Source organism: Synchiropus splendidus, chromosome 8 (genome assembly GCF_027744825.2).
Source record: "Synchiropus splendidus isolate RoL2022-P1 chromosome 8, RoL_Sspl_1.0, whole genome shotgun sequence".
Lineage (NCBI taxonomy): Eukaryota > Metazoa > Chordata > Actinopteri > Syngnathiformes > Callionymidae > Synchiropus > Synchiropus splendidus.
The window spans coordinates 15,328,698-15,348,603 of NC_071341.1; the positions used below are offsets into that span (position 1 = coordinate 15,328,698).

The following is a 19,906-nucleotide window of genomic DNA, read 5'->3' on the forward strand; positions in this document are numbered from 1 at the left end:
ACCATCTGACCGATCAAGATTTTATGTTGCGAGTCGCACAGCTCTGCTTGTGTTTCAATCTGAGGTGCGCCATAAAGATAGCAAAAGTATCATCACCAACCGTGACGTGACGTCTCAAGGAAAAAAACAAAAAGAACAAGATTGCTTTTTAAATCTGTGCGCGCTACTTTGATGTGCCGTCATTAAATCTGGATGCCACTTCTGCAGGCTGGAGCCTGGCTCTGTGCCGACTGTCCATTACTTGGCAGGAGAGAGAGGAGAAGTGACTTTCCTGCAGGGTGGCATAAATTTAATGTAGCATGTCCTCTGCTGGGTGGAGAGGAAGTGCTCACAGGTTACAGGGGTTCCATCCAGAACGTGGCGTGGGAGAGCCGAGGCCGCTAGCATGTGGCTGGCGCTGAGAATGTGGGACTTGTCCGTGTCACCTGCATGGATTAGCGGTGTGACTGAAAACATACGTGCAACCAATTAGCCATTGAGGAGAATTGGGCGTAATGGCTCCCGCTAATGACGCCGCCTCCGACTCGGGCGCCATTAGCCGACCTGTCCGGATGGCTATTCAGAGACCATTCTCTGATGCAGGCGTTCCAACATCCAAAACGGGTCGTTTCATCGGCCCATTTTCCCAGCACCATTTCCACTTCCGTCGCTAAAATTGAGCACCAGCTATTTCGGTCAATTGCTGATCGCAAGTCCGTCCAGACCGGGTGAGTACCAGGCGATATGCTGGTAAATATTTACATAATGGCTCTTTGATGCAACAACATTTCAAGTTCAGGAAAGAGCCAGCCTTCCATATTCTGTCCACTTCACTCGTATTTAAACGGCACAGCCAGCGCAAGCTAGCTTGTACAACTCATAGTCAAATATCAAAGTGCATACATTCTTCGTTCCATTTTATTGACCGTCACACACCACATTTTCTTCCTTTTTTCACCATCATTTACAACACCTCGGTGCCTCTCCTTCTCCACTCACACACCAGAGCTTCCCTCTTAGGTTTTTCACACTTCCCTCGCCCCTTTTTCATCCTCTTTGAGGTATTTCACTCAAGGACAGAAACTTCCGTTCTTTTTTTATAGACACAATAAGCTCTGATACGTGTTCAGCCGAATCATGTCCTTCTTATTTTCATTGATAGTAGCCTTGAAACTACATTAGCTGTGTGGAATTTCAGGCTCTTCATGAGCTGTTGTTGTTGTAATAACACTTCCCAACTTTAAGTTAAAGAACCGTTATGTTAATGCATCTTTAAAATCCAGCGTCTGGTTTACGGCCTCCCAGCCGGAGACGCCATCAATACTACACACGGAACACAGTACAGTGGGACCTTGGAATCTAATTAGTTCCAGAAGGCAAATTACGAGGAGGTCGAGTTTGGAAGCCATTTTCTGTGTTGGAAATAATGGAACGCTTCCTGCTGAAGTCATGAGAAACAATGACTGCTAACAAGATCACTGGCTTTTTTTAGTGGGAATTAGCAACTGTGGTGCCTGGTGTGGCACAAACCAAACAGGAAAACGGTGTTTAAGGAGCAGCCACGTGGCCTGTCTTTCTCTCCTGGTGCCGCAGGAGCTTTAGCTTCTCACTGCTCTGGAGTCATCTGGGAAGACGGTTTGAGTCCAGGGTGGCTTCCTCCATTTCACGTTTCTCTGAACATCCAGTCGAGACCACTTTACTACAGTGTCGAGTCAAGAACAGTAAACTTGTTGTTGCCTAAGACAGCAATAACATACCAACAATATTAAAATGTATTCTATTCAATTCATCGTTTGTTTGTTTTTTATCATAGTGACAGCAAGATATTCTGAATTTATCTGAATTGTAGACAAAATCCATCTGCATCAGCAAGTAAAAATGTAACTACTGTATGAATGTGCTTTCATATGGTACATGAAATAATAATAATAATGAAATAAAATAAAATTTTCAAAGCATGAAATCATCACCAAAAATGTCCCCATCACTGTTGACAAAGGTTAATAGTAGATTAGTTATTATTATTATTATTATTAGTTATTATTATTGTAGTACGGAATAAAGAGGTTAGAAGTCTGACTTGTAAGTGAAGCCTAAATGGTTAAAAAATAATATATAGTAATAAATATTCATCTGAAAATATATTACACAAGATGAAATGGAAAACTCTGACTTGAGCTTTATTAATACAGTATTTTAAAAGACGCAGGAAAGAGATGAGGGGATGAAGCAGAGAGTGCAGCCAGGGCGGAGCAGGTGGAGGCTGTAATATCAGAGCAGAAGCACCAGTGAAAAGCAAGGTTTTTTGGGCAGTAGTGAAGCCTGCCGTTGTGCATCTAGTTCAGAGATTCTGGAGTCAGAGATGAAGATATGACAGTTGCTACTTGGAGTGAGGAGAAAGAACAAGATCAGAAGTGAGCACATGTTTGGAGGCAAAGTCAGGCAAGGCAGATGGTTGGGACAGAGGGGAGCTGAGAAAGTGTTGGACCGAGAGTTAAGGTCCATGTAGAAGAAATGAGCGACTTGAGAGCCTTGTTTCTTTTCAAATCTGCAACACGTGATCTGATGTGAATTTTCGAGTTGCCTCGGTTGAATTTGCCACTAAGAGTGAACGGCAGGAAGTGGTCCAACTCCGTGTGGCGGCCGGCGCCTATTAAAGCGAGGATGCCTAAAGGGCAGAGATAAAGATTCTGGCGGTGATCGAGGCGAAGTCTCGCCGCCCTCTGGTTCGGCGCCAGCAGAGCCGGCTCTCCTGATGCTGTTTGCAGAGGTAGTTCATCACAGTGGAACTCGGCCTCAATGGGTTCGCTGCTGTTACTCCACAAATTCATTCCTGGTGACAGGCTAACTTCGTTATCCCACACACCTTCAAGAAAATCCCCCCAATTTATGTCAGCAGGCTCTTCCTGCCACTCGTCTCTGGAGCCCGGCTCCCTGTGGCTGAGAATGCGGAATCAAGCCGGCAGCACGCACTGATCCGCTACCCAGCAGCGAGTGGAGCTCTAAGCACTGTCCCATTATGTGTGTTTGTGTTTGTCTGCAGGAGGAAGGTGGAGATCATGCACACGCACAGTCTCTTCACTCTCCTGGGGGAGAGGCTGATCCAGCACACCAACACCGTGACGGTGACAATGTACAACACATTGTACGAGGTAGAGAGGAATGAATGCTTTCTGTTGGCGAGTCGCTCTCCTTTTCATCAGAAAGTGACACCGATTATCACCCCCCCCCTCCTCCTCCTGCGTCAGATCCTGACAGAGCAGATGTGCACGCAGGTTGTTCACAAGCCTCACCCTGATCCCGACTCCGCTGTCAAGATCCAGAACCCAAGTAAGAGTCTGGTTTGGCAGCACGTGCGACCTTAAACTCACGCTCCTCCGTCTCCACGCCAGTGATCCTCAAGGTGGTGGCGACCTTGTTAAAGAACTCGGCTCCCGGCGCCGAGCTCATGGAGGTTCGGCGGCTCTTCCTCTCCGACATGATCAAACTCTTCAGCAACAGCCGAGAGAACCGGCGGTAGGAGCCGCTTCTTCGACTCACCCACTCCATCAATTATAGCATCTTGATTAATGTATCAGGAGGATTTAGAAAAATGCACCCACTCTCTCTTCCCCGGCTCTTTTCTATTAAGCTTCTATTGATGCTAAATCATTCTCACAGTCTCAGGCAGATGTTCCGTGCGACTAATTTAGCCTTTTTTTTCCTTAGGAAGCTGACTTGCTGTGCAGCAAAAAGATGCAATGCATTATTTAATGCTTCTTTTTTTATGACAAGAATTAGCAGCAGCTTCTACTTGGGTTCTCTTTACCAGCTGTTAACTTAACAGTGTGTTTTACTCATTAGATTCATAGTGATGTGAGTCACCATCTGAGCGCACAAACCAGGGAGCTGAAGCATGAAGCCATCAGCAGGACACAATAAGGACGATAATATCTCACCACACTGACGAGAATTCCAAACCTTCAGTAGCTCTCAGAGGAGACTGAAAAATCTGTTTGTCTCAGTGATTCAAAGCTTAGAAGGTGACGGCTTGAGAAGCGGTGTTCCTGCGTGGTCATGACAATGTTGGGAATCTCCACCATGTGACTGAGTATGCTCACCCCTCTCATAGCAGTTGAGTCACTCTCTATGTATGTATGTGTCCCATTTGCATTTATTTAAAGGGCAAGTCATTTTTAAGGCGTTCACATTATCTAAAACACAAAAATATTTTCTCATTAAAAGGGTTTTTTTATATAATAGACTTATTTCATTAAATCATAGGTGTGTTTTTAAATAATAGATTGGTAGTTTCTAGTCAGGGTTGGGGTAAATCCTCGACAGGCTAGGTCGAAAGACCAAGGCCGAGTGCGGCCCAGGGGCCACAGCGCAAGACTCCAACAGAAACTGATATATCTTGAAAAGCTATTACAGTATAATAGTGCTTCTATAGCATACATTTTCATAGTTTTGTCTCAGGATATTCACCTCTTTCTATATTCATGATTTGCTCGACAAACATCAAGCATATCGAATACAATCATGAATAATAAAATTAGTCTTTTTTCCCTATTTTCTGTGACAAAAATCAATGAAATTCAAGACTCTATCTGACTCTGTCTTGTGGGTTGCCAGCTCCTCACAACAGTCACAGTTGATAGTGTGGCCCCTTCCCCTGGTGTCGACAGTAAATGTCTTCAGTGTGTGAATATTGCATTCTTCTTCAGTTTCTATTGGGTTGGAAAAATAAAATAATAAGAATATATAAAGTATATAAATGTATCAAGAGCATACATTTAACAATTAAATGTTTTAAAACTTGCATTTTGAATTGTTCCATATGGTAACTGAGGTTTGTGCCAAGGATATTTTTCCCAGCCTAGAGGGTGCTCGCGGTGTAGGCCGGGTGTGTCGACACCAATATGTTCAGAATATATTGGTGTCATTTAGTGATGGGGTATCGTGAAACAGTATTGCAGGGTTGATGAAACAGTGTCCTGATTTTCAGAGGCCACTAGATGGCGCTCTTGATTTAGAAATGACGTGAGGTTTCACACCGTCTCATGAAACCTCACCAATCCATCACTAGTCAATGTATTTTGGATTGAGACCAATATGTTCCGCAACACAATGAGACCATATATTGGTCTCTATGTATTTGGAATATATTGTTTTTCACAGCCAAAAAAGGAGGGATTTCACCCTCAATCCCAGCATAGGAGGTGCTAAAGCACTGCTGAGAAGCCTGTATTGAAGTCAGCTGAGATCATTTCCAGATACCTAATTCTTTGTGGATGTCTCCTCAGCAACAGAAAGAACACATTTAAGAGTGCTGAAGTGCAGTGACGCCACTGATCTTAATCAAGATCATAATATCCGGATTTTAATTACAAACTTCTCATTTGTTTTGCTTCCTCCCAGCCAACAATAAATCAAGTGAAATTGTTTTTAGTCCGAGCAAAGTACCCGGCAGACTCTGATGTCTGTGATGGCATGTCGCAGGTGTCTCCTCCAGTGCTCCGTGTGGCAGGACTGGATGTTTTCTCTGGGCTACATCAACCCCAAGAATTCCGAAGAGCAGAAGATGACGGAGATGGTCTACAACATTTTCCGGATTCTTCTCTACCACGCCGTCAAGTACGAGTGGGGCGGTTGGCGCGTGTGGGTGGACACGCTCTCTATTGCTCACTCCAAGGTGAAGACCGTCCAGAGAAAAATGTTTCCCACGCAACACTTCCTGGGTGATGCAGCGTTGCTTTTCTAGGTCACGTACGAGGCGCACAAGGAGTACCTGGCAAAGATGTACGAGGAGTACCAGCGGCAGGAAGAGGAGAACATAAAGAAGGGGAAGAAAGGTTTGGTCAGCACCATCTCCGGCCTGTCGGCCCAGACTTCAGGGATCAAAGGTTCCATCGAGATCAGAGAGATCGACGAGAACTCCCAGACCCCCGACAGCGAGGCGGACTACGAGTCCAGAAACCTGCTGGCTGAAGGTAAAGAGTTGGAGGACAGCCTCCGAGATTCTGTTAACGGGGTCACAGATGCCAACCTGCTGGTGGACATCAAGGCTGAGAAAGTTGAGGCCACAGAGGTGAAGCTGGACGACCTGGACTCTGAGAGCATCTCTGAGAACGGAGCGCTGGTAGAGGTGGATTCTCTGCTGGACAACGTCTACTGTGCTTCAGTCAAACAGCTGAACTCCAGTGTTCTGCTGCCGAAGGGGCCACTGGACGACCAAACTACTCCGCCTCTCATCACGCTCGATGACGACAGCATCACCAACAGCGGTGACTTCTTGTTCAGCAAGATGGATGCCGGCCTGGAGCTGAGTCCGGCTGTGCCTCTGGTGCTGCCCAGCCCTCAGGTTTCACGTGCCAGCGATGATCTGGGCCTGCTGGGGCACATGACTGGCAGCTCGGAACTGAGCGCAATACCTGGCGTTTTGGAGAAGGAAAGATTTGGGAGGGCGTCAGAGGGCCTCGGCCCAGCAGACGAATTGGCGATCTCGCCGAGGACACCTGAGGGTGTTGTGGAGAAGGTTTCTGGATCGACGGAAGTTGACAGTAAATCCAGAAGTAAAGCAAACGTTGCGGGAAATGTGTCTGAAGCAGCAGACGACAGCAAAGTGAAGAAGATTCAGACGACAGCTACCACACAGGTGAGATACTGCTCACTTTTGGGAAACATTCATGAAATCTCAACCTATTCTGAACCTTGAAGTATGAACCTAATCTTTCTATTCAGGACTATTTACCAGCCAGTTAAATACTGTAAGTGAATCATCCTACAATAGTTGCAAGTAGTTGAGTGTGGCACAGACCGAAGTAAAGTGTGGCATGGGGGCCATATGCGACATGTTCATAGTATGTGTATGTGGCCCTTATGAAGTCAAAATCATACTATAAGCTTCACTTTTTTCATTATTTTTCATTACTAAAACTCTAACTAACTACGAAATATAACTTGTTTATGTTTTAGAAAGTTTGATTTCGACCCTACAAATAAAAATAAAATAAAGAAATGAGGTGCCTTCATGACCATGTTTTGTGTATTTTGTTTTTATGATTTATGTTTGAATAAAATGTGTATAAAATGAAATTAATTCATTAAGAAATCAAATAACTATTTCAATAGTGTCATGCCATACTTACATTTGTAAATATCCATACTTGTGCATTTGTTTTTTTACTTTTGTCCATGTTATGTTAGTATATAGTTTTGAAGTTTTACTGTCATATTAAGGCACTTCTTTCTTTCTTCTGGCCCCTTGCACCAGTCTCAGCATGCAACGTGGTACCCTAGAAAATATAGTTGCTGCCATCTGGTTGAGCGTAAATCCCCGTTTGAACCCCAAATCCTTGGTTTATGTTGATGTGTCTCCCTTCGCATGTTCGACTCCACGATGAAGACCAAGAGATCCTTGTTTAAATGGGTGCACTGTCTTGCGCTCCTTCCCCTGGTGGAGGAGTTCAAGTGTCGTGAGGCTTGTGGTTAACAGACAGATATGTGCAGCGACTTCAGTTGTGAGAAACTGCATCTCCCAACGTAGGTTCCTGGTCTCATCTGTGGCCACAATATTCAGTGACTGAAAGAACAAAATCGCAGAGCAGTTTTCTCCCTGAGGTGTCAAAACTTAGAGTGTGGACTAGAAGGTTAGGCTCCAGGAGAGACTCAAAGTAGAGCATCCCTCTTCAACTGAGAGGCGAGGCAGACCCCAGACCTGAGAGAGGTCTGCAGCTGCTGTTGATATTCAGCCTATATCCAACAGAGTGTTCACGCGTCCTCTCAGATGGAGCAGGACGTCCACGTGGACTTGGGCTTCAGGGGCGCAGCCATGACAGAAGACCAGCGGCACCAGTTCAGCCCGGGTCCCCGCACCACCATGTTCCGCATCCCAGAGTTCAAGTGGTCCCACATGCACCAGCGGCTGCTCACCGACCTGCTTTTCGCGCTGGAGAGTGACGTCCAAGTCTGGAGGAGGTGACGGCCACATTTCTCCTTCTCACGATCTGATGTGAAGTCCCCCTGCTGTTAACCCTCTTCCTTCCCCAGCCACTCCTCCAAGTCGGTCATGGACTTCGTCAACAGCAACGAGAACATCATATTTGTCCACAACACCATCCATCTCATCTCCCAGATGGTGGACAACATCATCATTGCCTGTGGGGGGATCCTGCCTCTGCTCTCGGCTGCCACTTCGCCCACTGTAAGTGTTAAGTAGGGAAATACTGACACCCAGCGGCTAACACTGGCAGTGCGGTGCATCGCGTCTACAAACAAATATAGTTTGTTTTATATCCGGTTCGTTTTTGACAACACATAACTTTCAAAACATCTAAGTGTGATACATTCAATGGAGTAGATGTATTAATGCATAGTCACAGGTGAATATACGACCAACAAACAACCAAAACAGTTGACTGCTAAGTAAGCATCAATTAATTATTTAAATGATTATGTATATTATAACAAAAATGCTACGCACTGTGGTCTTTTTATTATATTCTAATCTAATTCTGTATTCCGTAAATGTTCTTTAACAGTGTTTAGCATATTTGAGTATTAGTAAATCTCTGTCATTTAACATTGTATAAACATATTTTAATTTTTAATTATATTGTAATAATATATTCACGAAATATTTTTCCACATTTGACGTCACCGAGCATCGCTGGTTTTCTGATTTTCCTTATAGTGAGAGAAACACCACCCTCTGGTGTTCAGAAGGTGTAGACAATAATCAAAATGATCTCTGAATCGGTACTTTGTTTGTCGGGTTTTTTCAGATGTAGATCAAAGTCTTTTCCAGTCATTTCCTTCTGCAACTTGTTGACCTTCACACCAATCCTCTTTTATTCACCCCATTCTTCATCTTCCTCTTCATCTCCTCCAGTCCATCACTGTCTCTCCTCTCAACGTCTCCAAACATCTGTCCTGCATAACTTTGTCTCCAAACTTCTCCATATGTTCCTCTGATAGACTTGTTTCTGATCTCATCCTTTCTCCCAACGACAACTTTCATCTCTGACTCTTTTACCTCGGACTCCTGAGTCAGATCATGGTAGTGACCACTGCTGTCCTGTGACATTGCCGCCCTGCCTGCACTCTCTTCTTCACTCTTTTTGTTTTCTTTAAGTAATGGTCTCGCATGAATGACTTTGGTAAACAAAGCCTAAAGCCAGTGAAATGTATTGGTACGTGCCGAGAGCTGCGGATGGCGAAGAGAGTACAGTCCTTTACAGCTCATTGGTATTTTTGTGTCTCCTGTCCACCAGTCTGAGATGGAGAACATCGAGGTGACACAGGGCATGACCTCCGACACCGCCATCACCTTCCTGTCCCGTCTCATGGTCATGGTGGACGTCCTGGTCTTCTCCAGCTCCCTAAACTTCAGCGAGATTGAGGCTGAGAAAAACATGTCGTCCGGCGGGCTGATGCGTCAGTGCCTCCGACTCGGTGAGAAGTGCAGTCGCTCCGCGTCAGCGTCCCTAAACTTGACTGAAAAAGCCATCAGTTTGATGAGAAAAGGAGTCATTTGATGATTAATGTTGCAGAGGGGGAACAATTGATCGCTTTGCTGCAGCTTCCAGCCGAGCGAGACGACACGATTCTGAATTTTAGTCAGTTATACTGTGCTCGCAAAACCCAGGAGAAGGTCACGGTCGGTTTCCTGTTTATGTGTTAGATATTTAATCTCGCTAAAACTGAAACAGAACTCATTCTGTTGCTGAGGAAAAGTCAGTGTGTGGAGACGCTGTCATCTCCAATAGTTTCTTATTTAATATAAATATAAATATTAAAAAAAATTTTGTTTGATAAAAATAATTTAAGTAATTCAAGAGCACATGTTGTTTAAATCAAGGTGTATTTTTTTACATTTATTTTTAGATGAATAAACAAAAATAGTTTTTTTGTTATTATTCTTGTTTTTTTTACGGTTTTATTTATTTATTTATCAATTCCAATGCATTTCTCCACTAAGATTGAATGGCTTCTGACTTCATTTTTTTATGTTCTATTGTATTTTATTTTATTTTACATATTTTTGAGTTGATTTCTTTTTCTCAATTATGATTTTATATGTGTTTTTTGTAACCTATTTAAATAGTAATAGAAAAAGAAACTTTTATGAATTCTTGAATATTAAAAATTATATTCTTGTTTTCTTTCAACATCAAATGACTAAATGATATTTAGCCTCAAATCCATATTTTTCAAATTGTGTTTTTCTCTTCTCCACTAACTTGTGGAACATGTGGAAGCCTTGTGGACTGACCTCCTCCGAGGCTGTGACGTGGAGCTCTTGCGTCTGTGATATAAACCTTCCTTCAGACCAAAACAGTGTCCTTGTTGTGTGTCGTCGCTCATCACCGCCTTCAGTGTGAAATTAGTCTGGCTGCTAATTTCTGCTCCTAGTTTCCTCCCTCCAGACAGACGACAGCAAATAGCCCTCAGAGATAACTGATGGCTTGGAAGGAGGTCACGCCTGTTACCATCGTTTATTCCCATTTTCCTCTGAGATGAGCTTCTATTGACAGGCTGTGCATTTGTATTCCTGCGTGTGTGTGTGTGTGTGCAGTGTGCTGCATGGCTGTGAGGAACTGCCTGGAGTGCAGACAGAGACAAAGAGACCGAGGACATAAGTCTTCCAACAGCGACAGCAAGACGCAGGAAATGCTGCAGAACAGTGTGACCTCCAACAAGGTGCAGACAAATCTCCTTCGTCAAATAAAGATCCAGTTCACGTTGAATATGATCAATTCATTTGTGCTTTTGCCATAAACACACACCAAGATGTTCGCACCATAAGATTAATGTGATTTTTGCGTTTTTTAAGCTGCAATTCCTCAAAAAATAAGGCAATACCTGCTGACTGGAGAAATGTGTGTGTGCATGGAATTAAAATGGATGAAAAGTTTTCTCTAGAAACAAACAAACTGGCGACACACAAGCAGCTTCAGTCCAGCAACAACACTGTCGCCCAATGACACACGTCTGTCAAAAGTCTAAATGCCAGTCTGGCAAGAAATGGTCCCATTTCCTGTTGTAAAATGAAGAATTCCTGCATCCAGAGGGTGATCCAGATCGCTCCCAAAATTGGATTGTTCCTTGTCACATTTCACATATATGATGGAAAGTTCATCCAAATCCGTCCGTAACTTTCAAGTTACTTTGAAGTTTGTTAAAAATCTAGCTGTTAAATGTCTGGTTTGTTAGATAGCTTGCTTCTCAGCTGCTCTGACTGAAGCTCTGCACATTGCTTTAGACCTCATTATAAACTGTAGTTGCTCCCATCAAGGACCCGGACCGTCTCCTGCAGGACGTGGACATCAATCGCCTGCGTGCCGTCGTGTTTCGTGACGTGGTGAGTCATTCACCGGCGCTGAGGAAATTTCGGTGAACGATTCAGAGTCAAACTCCCTTGTTCCCACCAGGACGACAGCAAACAGGCTCAGTTCCTGGCTCTGGCTGTGGTCTACTTCATCTCCGTCCTCATGGTGTCCAAGTACCGTGACATCCTGGAGCCTCAGCGGGAGACGGTCCGGACCAACAACCAAGCGTCTCGCAACATCCGGCAGGAGATCAACTCGCCGACCAGCACAGGTTCGCTCTCGCCTGCACACTCACCACCGCACTCCTGAGCCACCTGAAAAATCATCTGTAAAGAGGGCAGAACTTTTCTTGCACCTTTACCTTTATCCTGTAAAGAGTGTGTGGGGGGTGGAGCCTGACCTGGCAACACATTTCGCCCCTCCTTCCTTTAAATGATTATGCCTCAATGTTGGTGGTGAACTTACAAGGCTGCGCTCCACTGCTTTAGCTTTGTCAGAAAACCTAGTGAGAGCTGAGCCGGGGAGAAGTGCATTTGTAACGTCACTAACATCTAAACTAAAGTCCTTTCATTCAACCTTTAAATGCTGAAACCTCACTGAGTTGATGCTGAAGGACACCTCCTTTGATAATATCTCAATAAATCAAAAACCTCAATAAAGGTAAGTGAAGGCAGGTTGACCTGGATAATTGTGACCTGCAGAAACAAGTGATTCATATATAATATTTTTATTAAAACTTTCGCTAAAACCAAGTCAGAAATGTCCTGCACTCATTTGAAAAAAAATAAATAAATAAATACATGTAAACTAATAGAACAAAATGATGAGGCAGATGCACAAAAAATAAAATGTAGCTTAATCAATAGTGTGAAAACCTTTATTTAACATGATTGTATTTTATTGAAATGAAAGAGGAAATTGCAGTAATATACTTGAGCTGTTGTAGAATTCCTCTGACTGTTTTCCAATTGTACTGGACATGATCTGTACTGTACTATTTGTTTTTTACGCTTACATTTTTCTAGGCATTTATTAATTCCATCATTTATTTTTTTGTTCATTCTGCTTTTTGCTTATTTATTTTTACTATATTTTATTTTACTGCATTAGTACTGTCCCACTGTGGGACTGCAGGTCATGTGTGACACTGAAAAAAAATTAATTGTAAATCCTTGGTATTGTCATGTAACAAATGAGAACGAATCAATTAATGCAATCTACAGTATGAAAGAAAAAACAGCTCAGATTAAGTCTGAAAAAGGGAGAAAAATGGGATGAAACTGAGAACTGCTTGTGAGATTGGACTTCATAATATGAAATTAGAGTGGAATAACTATATAATAATTATAATAAAAAGAATAACTTCAGCTTCCATCAGAAGTTGCACTTTCAGAGGTCCGGCGAGAGAAATGAAAGCGGAGTAGATGTAACGAATACTGAAGCAGGAGACTCAAATGCAGGTTTGGGGATCAGAAGATTGTTATTTAATCGTGCTGAGTAGGAAGGTTCTTCCGATTCTGTGGAGGAGATCCTGGACTAGTGGTTGTTGAGGATCCAGGAATCTGGCTGGCCGTGCGGTGATGGTGCAGGAGGTGCAGGCAGTGGAGTAGGGGTTCAGGAGGTGCAGGCAGGCAGAATCTCTGAGGCAGAAGAGACAAACAGGCAGGCAGAGATAAATTGCTAACTATCCCGCTCGAGAACCAACCATGAAGGGTTGACGAACAGGCGAGGACTGGCAGGTTGGTCCGGTCTTTATGCCGTCAGAAGATTGGAGGCAGGTGTGAATGTGACGAGGTGGGTTGGGCGGTGACGTCAGCGGAAGAGGTTGTGACTGTAGATGGTGCAAGATGGAGACCCACGAGCTGAGGGTTTTAGTCCAGAAATAGATTTGACAAAAATACCCAGCAGGAAGAGCTCTCATAACCCAGCAGAACCAAAATAAAGAGTCCCAGTGCATGTTGGAAACGAAAGTTCGAGCACTGAAACCGGAGAAGAAACAAAACCAGCAAGACTTAAGAGGCAAAATCAGGCCATGAGTCCTGACGTTTGACCAGAAGAACATGAACAGACTGGAAACTAACCATCCCGGAGAGTCATGTTCTGGCGTTCGGTGGTTCAAACGCAGCCGCGTGCTGGAGGTGAGCGACGGAAGCATGACTCAGAGTACGAAGTACAACAAAAGAGAAAGCCATTGTGACATCGTCTTGTAGCCTGATGGATCCTGTGCGGCGGCTTATATGAAATACATACAGCACTGTATGTGATGGTGGATTCAAGTTGTGACATGACGCGTGTGAACACCTTGTTCACAATATCTCAGTTCTTAGATCGGCAAATTGTGAGTGAAAAGAACGTTGAATCTGCTGCGAGCTGCTTCAGTCAGAGCTCTTCTCTCACCGGTGCTTCAGTCTGCTTCACCTGCTCCTGTTGGGTTGAATGAGGAAGTGACGGACTCCGATCAGCGGCCTCCACTTCAAAGGTCAAGTCTGATGTAGCGCCATCTTGCTGGACTGAGAGTGAATTTAAGGGGAAACACAAACATCGCACGACAAAGCGCCATTCTGGTCATCTTGTCAGGGATTTTGGGACAGTGCTTCTATTTTCAGCTGCGTCTGTCAGCGCCCATTAGCCAAGCCGTCCACCAGAGGAGAATGGGATCATAGAGGCTGCTCACAGGAGGAAGCACACTGCCGCCTTCATAAAGCTCACCAGCCAGAGGGGGGATTTTTCCAGACGGCATGTGGCAGATGAGCGTGCGTGACACACCGGCAAAGCAGACAAGTTGTCGGCGGAATCTCGTTGGGGGACATGTGATGAGGAGTCATGTGACTGGACTTGTCTCAAGGTGGTCTGGCTGACGAACAGGACTTGAAATGACATGGCACAATGAAAGAAAGCGTCGCCTGTAAAACAACAGTATGAAGTACAAAAAATTTAAAATACATTTTTAAAAATTGGGGAAAAAAAGAGCTTGATTTTTCTCATGTGTTTACATAAAATAATGTTTGAGTTATGTTTTGTTTTCTTGTTATTATTCTTTTTAATGGATTTTTAAAATCTTCACGTTATATTTTTACTCACTAGTTAGACCGTCCAAGTACTTTTCCTTCACTGATAAATACATTTCCTATAAATATTACAGTGTATTGCATTAGCTTAAACCAAAATAAGAAATCAGGAAGAAAATGAATTTATTTAGGAATTTCTTTCTTCATATATCTTCAATTTTTGTAATTATTTTATTGTTATTTTGTCTTAAAGTAAGGATAAAAATAGTCATTATTGTTCCTGTTTTTATAAAATAAGCTTATTTGTATACACATATATAGAACATATATATATAAATTCACCATATTTAAAAGATACATCTTTAAACAGCATTTAACTGTAAACCATTGGTAAATGATTCACTCTTTGCACCGAAAGGCCCTGAGACAGACAACACAATCATCAGTATCACCCACGACTGTGTTTGACAACCTAGTTCATGAGTTCATCCTTGTGCCATGATTCATTCATCATCTCTGGTCGAGGATGAATTTTTCATGATGTTTCCGTTCAGCTCCACAGAGCTGCCGAGCGTGTGGCCCGGCCTCTGTCTGAGAGGCCTTCTGAAGAATAGTTTCCTGTACGTAAAACTTAATGCAGAAAAAGGAGCTGAAATTTGATGTTTGTTTCTCAGCCTTAATTCATCTGCCTAAAATGTATTTGCATCATCGCGCATGCATAACAATAAATGCTCCCATCTTTTAGAACTATTTCTTTAAATACGTTTCACTCAGTTTAAGTGTTAATTTAAGTTATGCAGAAAAGTGTTTCTCCATGGCATGATGAGCGTCACAATTATTGCTGACCTCCGCAGCGGTGTCATTTCCAATTTTCTGTCATTGAAATCGTAATTTCATGGCACACTGCGATAAAATTCTCTATTTAATTCAACTTACTATAATGCACAAAGACTGTTTGATGATGGGACAACATGCAAAAATAACTTGGACCAGAATAAACTAATTTGTAAAACGCAAAAACGAGGCAAAATATGCTCTAACACAAGGTTCACTATTGATATTAATAGAAAAATAGCATAAATAGCATAACATTTTCAAAAGAGTTTCATTAAATTATTATAAAAAGCAAAGTGCTGCCTTTAATATCATGCTATTGATTTTTTTTACTGTTGTTGAAATAAAATTTTGTTTTTATTCATGTATTTATTTATGTAAAAATACGACCTGAATCCTAGGTTCTCTAATGTTTTTGAGGTATGTTGACTTTCAGCTTTGCCTGTGTGTCTGTCAGATCCGCCGCTGATGTTCGACAGCACCAAAGACTCTTCAGCCGGAGACCAGCCCAAAAAAGAGAGCCCACTTCCTCGTGCTGACTCGGGTATCGAAGAGGAGCAGGTCGTCAGCGTCCTGAACGGATCGATGGACTCTTCAAGCGAGCTCTTGACTTCGGATCAGAGGAAACCCGGAGCCTCTGATTCACCGGAAGCGATAAACCCGGCCTCCTCCATCGTCAGTGTCAGTCAGCCCAGCAAGGGCATCAACGTGAAGGAGATTCTGAAGAGCCTCGTGGCGTTGCCAGTGGAGGGCGCCGAAGCTGGGTTTGAACCTGTGATCTACACCGACCTGAACCCCAAGAGCCAGAACCAGAGCGTCATGCCCATGCAGTTCCACTCCTTTGACAGGTATGTTGCCTGTATGTCTTGTGTTTAAATGACAACAGAATTTTAACGTTGAAATATCATGTGCTCGAAGCTAAACCTCGACCGAGCACACAAACACACACACTGTGACTGTAATTGCCGCAGGTTTTAGGGGTAACCAGGTGGTGTTGAAGCCTGCGATGAAACGCACGGTTCTAAATCACATTTAACCGAGTCCGACGTGAGGAGTTAGAAAGTATAAACGGAGCTGTACTGGTATTAAGCAGCAGGTCCAGGGCTGAGGTGAGTGACGTGAATGGAAGGTTGGGGTGTTGGGGTGGGGGCTCAGGGGTCTCCTGGGCCCTGATGACAGATTAAACAGAAGCGCCCTCACGGCACGACCCGCCCCCGGCCTCTCCCCGCTCGCTCACCTAATGAGACCTGGCAGCCTGAAATGAGCCTCGCTCACGTTCAGTCTATTATTTTTGAAGTCCTTTCACTCAGGCCCCGCCTCCCCACCTCCCCACCTCCCTGCCCCTTCGGCCACGTTTACAACTTTGTCTGCCGCATTTGCGTGGCGCTCTCTGCTGGCCTCCATTTTCTCTGTCTAATTGTTTGCCACCTGCCAGTGAAATGAGCTGCCAGCGCTTTGCAGTCGTCTGTCAGGTCGACGGTGGATTGGGAGCGACAGCTTCAGAGAAACAGAGAAATGACCTTCAGTCAAAACGTCCGTCTGGCCCTCTGTTGTACAAGAAGGTTCCTGCGTGGTTGAATAGTGGAGAGGTGGTGTGACACCACCAAATGGGTTTATACACTGCTAAATAAACATTAGAAAATCTTACTAGTAAGGTCGGCAAAGCCCTTAATCACGTGTCAAACTCGAGGTCCGGGGGCCAAATCTGGCCCTCAAAGTAATTTTATGTGGCCCGCAAGAGCTTTAAATTGGTGGTGGACGTCAACTAACAAGGAGGAAGATGTTTTTGTTTCAAAGTGTTTAAATGAGAATGGAAGGAGGACAGTTTGCACTACTCGCAGAGAGGCTTTATGCTAAAATGAGAGACCAAATGTAGAAAACAAAAGGGGTTTTCTCTGTACTCTGTACTGGGGCAGGAAGGTTGGGCATCTAAGCAGGTTAAGGTGGGTCTCTGTCGGATGCTTACCTGGAGAGGTGTTCCTGACCCAGGACACCTGGTTGAACATGATGTCTCTAAAATGAAGCAAAATATTTTGCAGTAATTAAAACTTCATGTTCCAATGCTCATTCATTTACAGGTAGTGATGGGCTGACAAAGCATTATGAAATAGTGTCCTTATTCCCAGAGGCCACCAGATGGTGCTGTGGTTTGAAAAATGATGTGAGATGCGATTGAAATGCTGCGGTTACTTTAGGGGTCTGCGCACACCTCGGAGAACTGTTCAGATTTTAGGGCATAGAGTGCCATCTAGTGGGCTCTGAAACTAAAGGCATTGTTTCATGAAGCCTCATCAGTCAATCGCTACTTATGGGGGTCACTGGCGACTGGAGTCTATCCCTGGCGGGGGACACCTTGAACAGGTCAACAGCCAAGCACACAGAGACCAGCGGTCATTGACACTCACACCTGTGGACAATGTAGAGTGCACAGTTCCCCTCTGTGTGTTTTTGGACTGTGGGAGGCAACCAGAGTGCCTGGAGTAAACTCAGGAGAACATATGAATACGTATGGTATGCGTATGTACGTACATATGAGTGAATTGTTTTGAGACATGAAAGTAAATGAATCTAGTTTAAATTGTGCTTTTTTTCCAAATAAAAAATCTGGTTAAAATAACTGAGGTGAACATCGAAGCACTTTTTAACAATGAACTATTTCAGAAGTCTCACATTTGAAAGCTGCCTCCGTACTGTCTTGCTAAACATTAGCAGCTCCACCAGAGCCTTCAAACCTCCCCAGACCATGTTTGAAGGTGCGTGTTTGGCTGCTGAAGAGGAGAAACGATAATCGTTCTATTGAATGTCTCATTCTCCTCTCTTTGCCAGCGTTCCTAAACCCTCCGATACTTGGTTCATTGAACGAGGAAACATGTCTTTGGTGAAGTATCCCGGCGCCGCTGACCTCATTAACATGCCCCCAGATGAATCGCTGCTTTATACCGCGCGACTCAATTAAGACAATGCTGTGAATAAAATATGCTGCCGATAATCTATTCATGAGGCCGATGAATCTTTCATGACAGGAGATCTGTGTTCGATCAACATCCTGTAGCTCTGCTGTGTGGTGGAGGGTTTTGAAAGACGAGCCGTCGCCGTGATGTTCTGCTGCGCGTCGCCGTGATTTCACTCAGGAGCTGCTAAATAAATGATTGTTGTTGTCATCATGCTGCCGAAGGTCTGCACCCATGAATATTTCAGGGGCCCTGGTGCTGTAGCCTAATCTTACACCCCCCTCTGTGGCTGTGGGCTCCCATCCTCAAAATAAAAACAACAAAAAGCCTGCTGTGCGGTCGGCTCGCTGCGACGCTACTGCTTTGTGGGGTTCCGTCTTTCATTTATCCCACAGTCACTGGAAAATACGTGTGTACTTCTACTGCTATTAGTTGCAGTGATTATTATTATTATTATTATTATTGTTATTATTATTGTTATTATAATTATTATTGTTATTAGTTATTATTATATAGTAGTAGTAGTAGAAAATAACTACACTGCTTCAACTTTAATACTGCTCAGTTACTATGATTCGTATCATGGCAACAACTACCGCTACTAGTTTATTTATCACACACACACAACATACTCAGTAAAGTGCGAGGTGAAATTCTTTGTGTCCCTGCTCCAACCAAAAAGTTTTTTGTAAATAGACAGGGTAATTTTACATAACATAAAACAAAGTAGTAGGAGTACTAAGTACTGAACAATAAAGGTCTAAGGTATACAAAGTAGACAGGTAAGTGTACAAAGTACGACAGCAATTACTTTCGCTGCTGATACTGTCACTGTGCTCGTGTACTAATACACTGTTACTACTCCAATATGGATCACCCTTACAAGTCTCACTGGTACTTGAATGTCTTCTGCTACTACTTCTACTATTACTATGAGTCGTAATAATAATAATACAGCTACTACAACTTCTTGTGTTAGTATTTTATCTACCACTGCTTTTACTTCTTTTGTACTTTCAATGATATCGTTACAACTACTACTATTTATAGTTATTAGTATCACTGGGGCTTCTAAGTTTACTACACTCACTCCTTATACTGCTGTCACTTACTACAATGACTACATTCACGCTAACTACTTGTTGTACTTTTATCGTGGTAACTGCTAATACCACTTCTACCACTGCTACTGTGGCAGCTACTTACATCACAACTGTTTCTTTTGACCATTAGTGCGACTTGCTCACTGGTACTTACAGTACTTACAACACCAGCAATAGCGATAAATGTTACTGGTATTCTGCTGTATTGCCCTGCAAATGTACATGACTGGACCAAATGGCTGCTCCGTGGCTTCTTGCTGAGATGTCTGCTCATCTCCAGAGAGCAGAGTCATGCGCTCTGTCTCCCAGACTGGTGACAGGAGATTGGACAAGACGTTATCTGCCTCTCTCATCGACCGCTGGCCCGATAAGGATGAGCTCTGCTTTGCTTCTGTCTCCCAGAGAGAGCGAGAGAGCAGGTCCAAGTTCATCGCGACATCCGTAATCTTCCAATAACCAGATAACATGGGTGCACCGGGTCGCTGTCCAGTCAGCGTGTCCGTGTGCGACTCAAACGGGGAGCCACAGTTTTTAAACAGTCTTGTTCAGTTTATCAACAATGGAGGAAGTGTGGAAGAAAATGCAGTGCTCCATTGTCATGTGGGGAAAAAATGAATGAAGGAAATGAATAAAATATTTTATATTTATTTTAATGTCTGTATTTTTCAATTTGCTGACAAAGTAGTTCTGATCATAATAACATGTTTAAAGCAGCTACA

General features: G+C 43.5%; 1 protein-coding gene across 5 annotated transcripts in view; it reads left to right on the top strand.

The window, feature by feature from the left end:
* The window catches only part of nbeab (neurobeachin b), a 223,080-nt gene that overhangs the window by 91,717 nt on the left and 111,457 nt on the right, over nucleotides 1–19,906 (top strand). For 4 of the 5 annotated variants that reach the window (XM_053872361.1, XM_053872359.1, XM_053872363.1 and 1 more), the window contains 12 exons: nucleotides 3,023–3,131; nucleotides 3,228–3,309; nucleotides 3,372–3,495; nucleotides 5,461–5,653; nucleotides 5,723–6,616; nucleotides 7,727–7,938; nucleotides 8,011–8,164; nucleotides 9,234–9,414; nucleotides 10,538–10,662; nucleotides 11,258–11,323; nucleotides 11,394–11,562; nucleotides 15,591–15,981. In XM_053872361.1, coding sequence (XP_053728336.1) covers nucleotides 3,023–3,131; nucleotides 3,228–3,309; nucleotides 3,372–3,495; nucleotides 5,461–5,653; nucleotides 5,723–6,616; nucleotides 7,727–7,938; nucleotides 8,011–8,164; nucleotides 9,234–9,414; nucleotides 10,538–10,662; nucleotides 11,258–11,323; nucleotides 11,394–11,562; nucleotides 15,591–15,981 — 2,700 coding nt within the window. The remainder of the gene's footprint in view (nucleotides 1–3,022; nucleotides 3,132–3,227; nucleotides 3,310–3,371; nucleotides 3,496–5,460; nucleotides 5,654–5,722; nucleotides 6,617–7,726; nucleotides 7,939–8,010; nucleotides 8,165–9,233; nucleotides 9,415–10,537; nucleotides 10,663–11,257; nucleotides 11,324–11,393; nucleotides 11,563–15,590; nucleotides 15,982–19,906) is intronic. The other variant, XM_053872362.1, reaches the window with a different exon arrangement.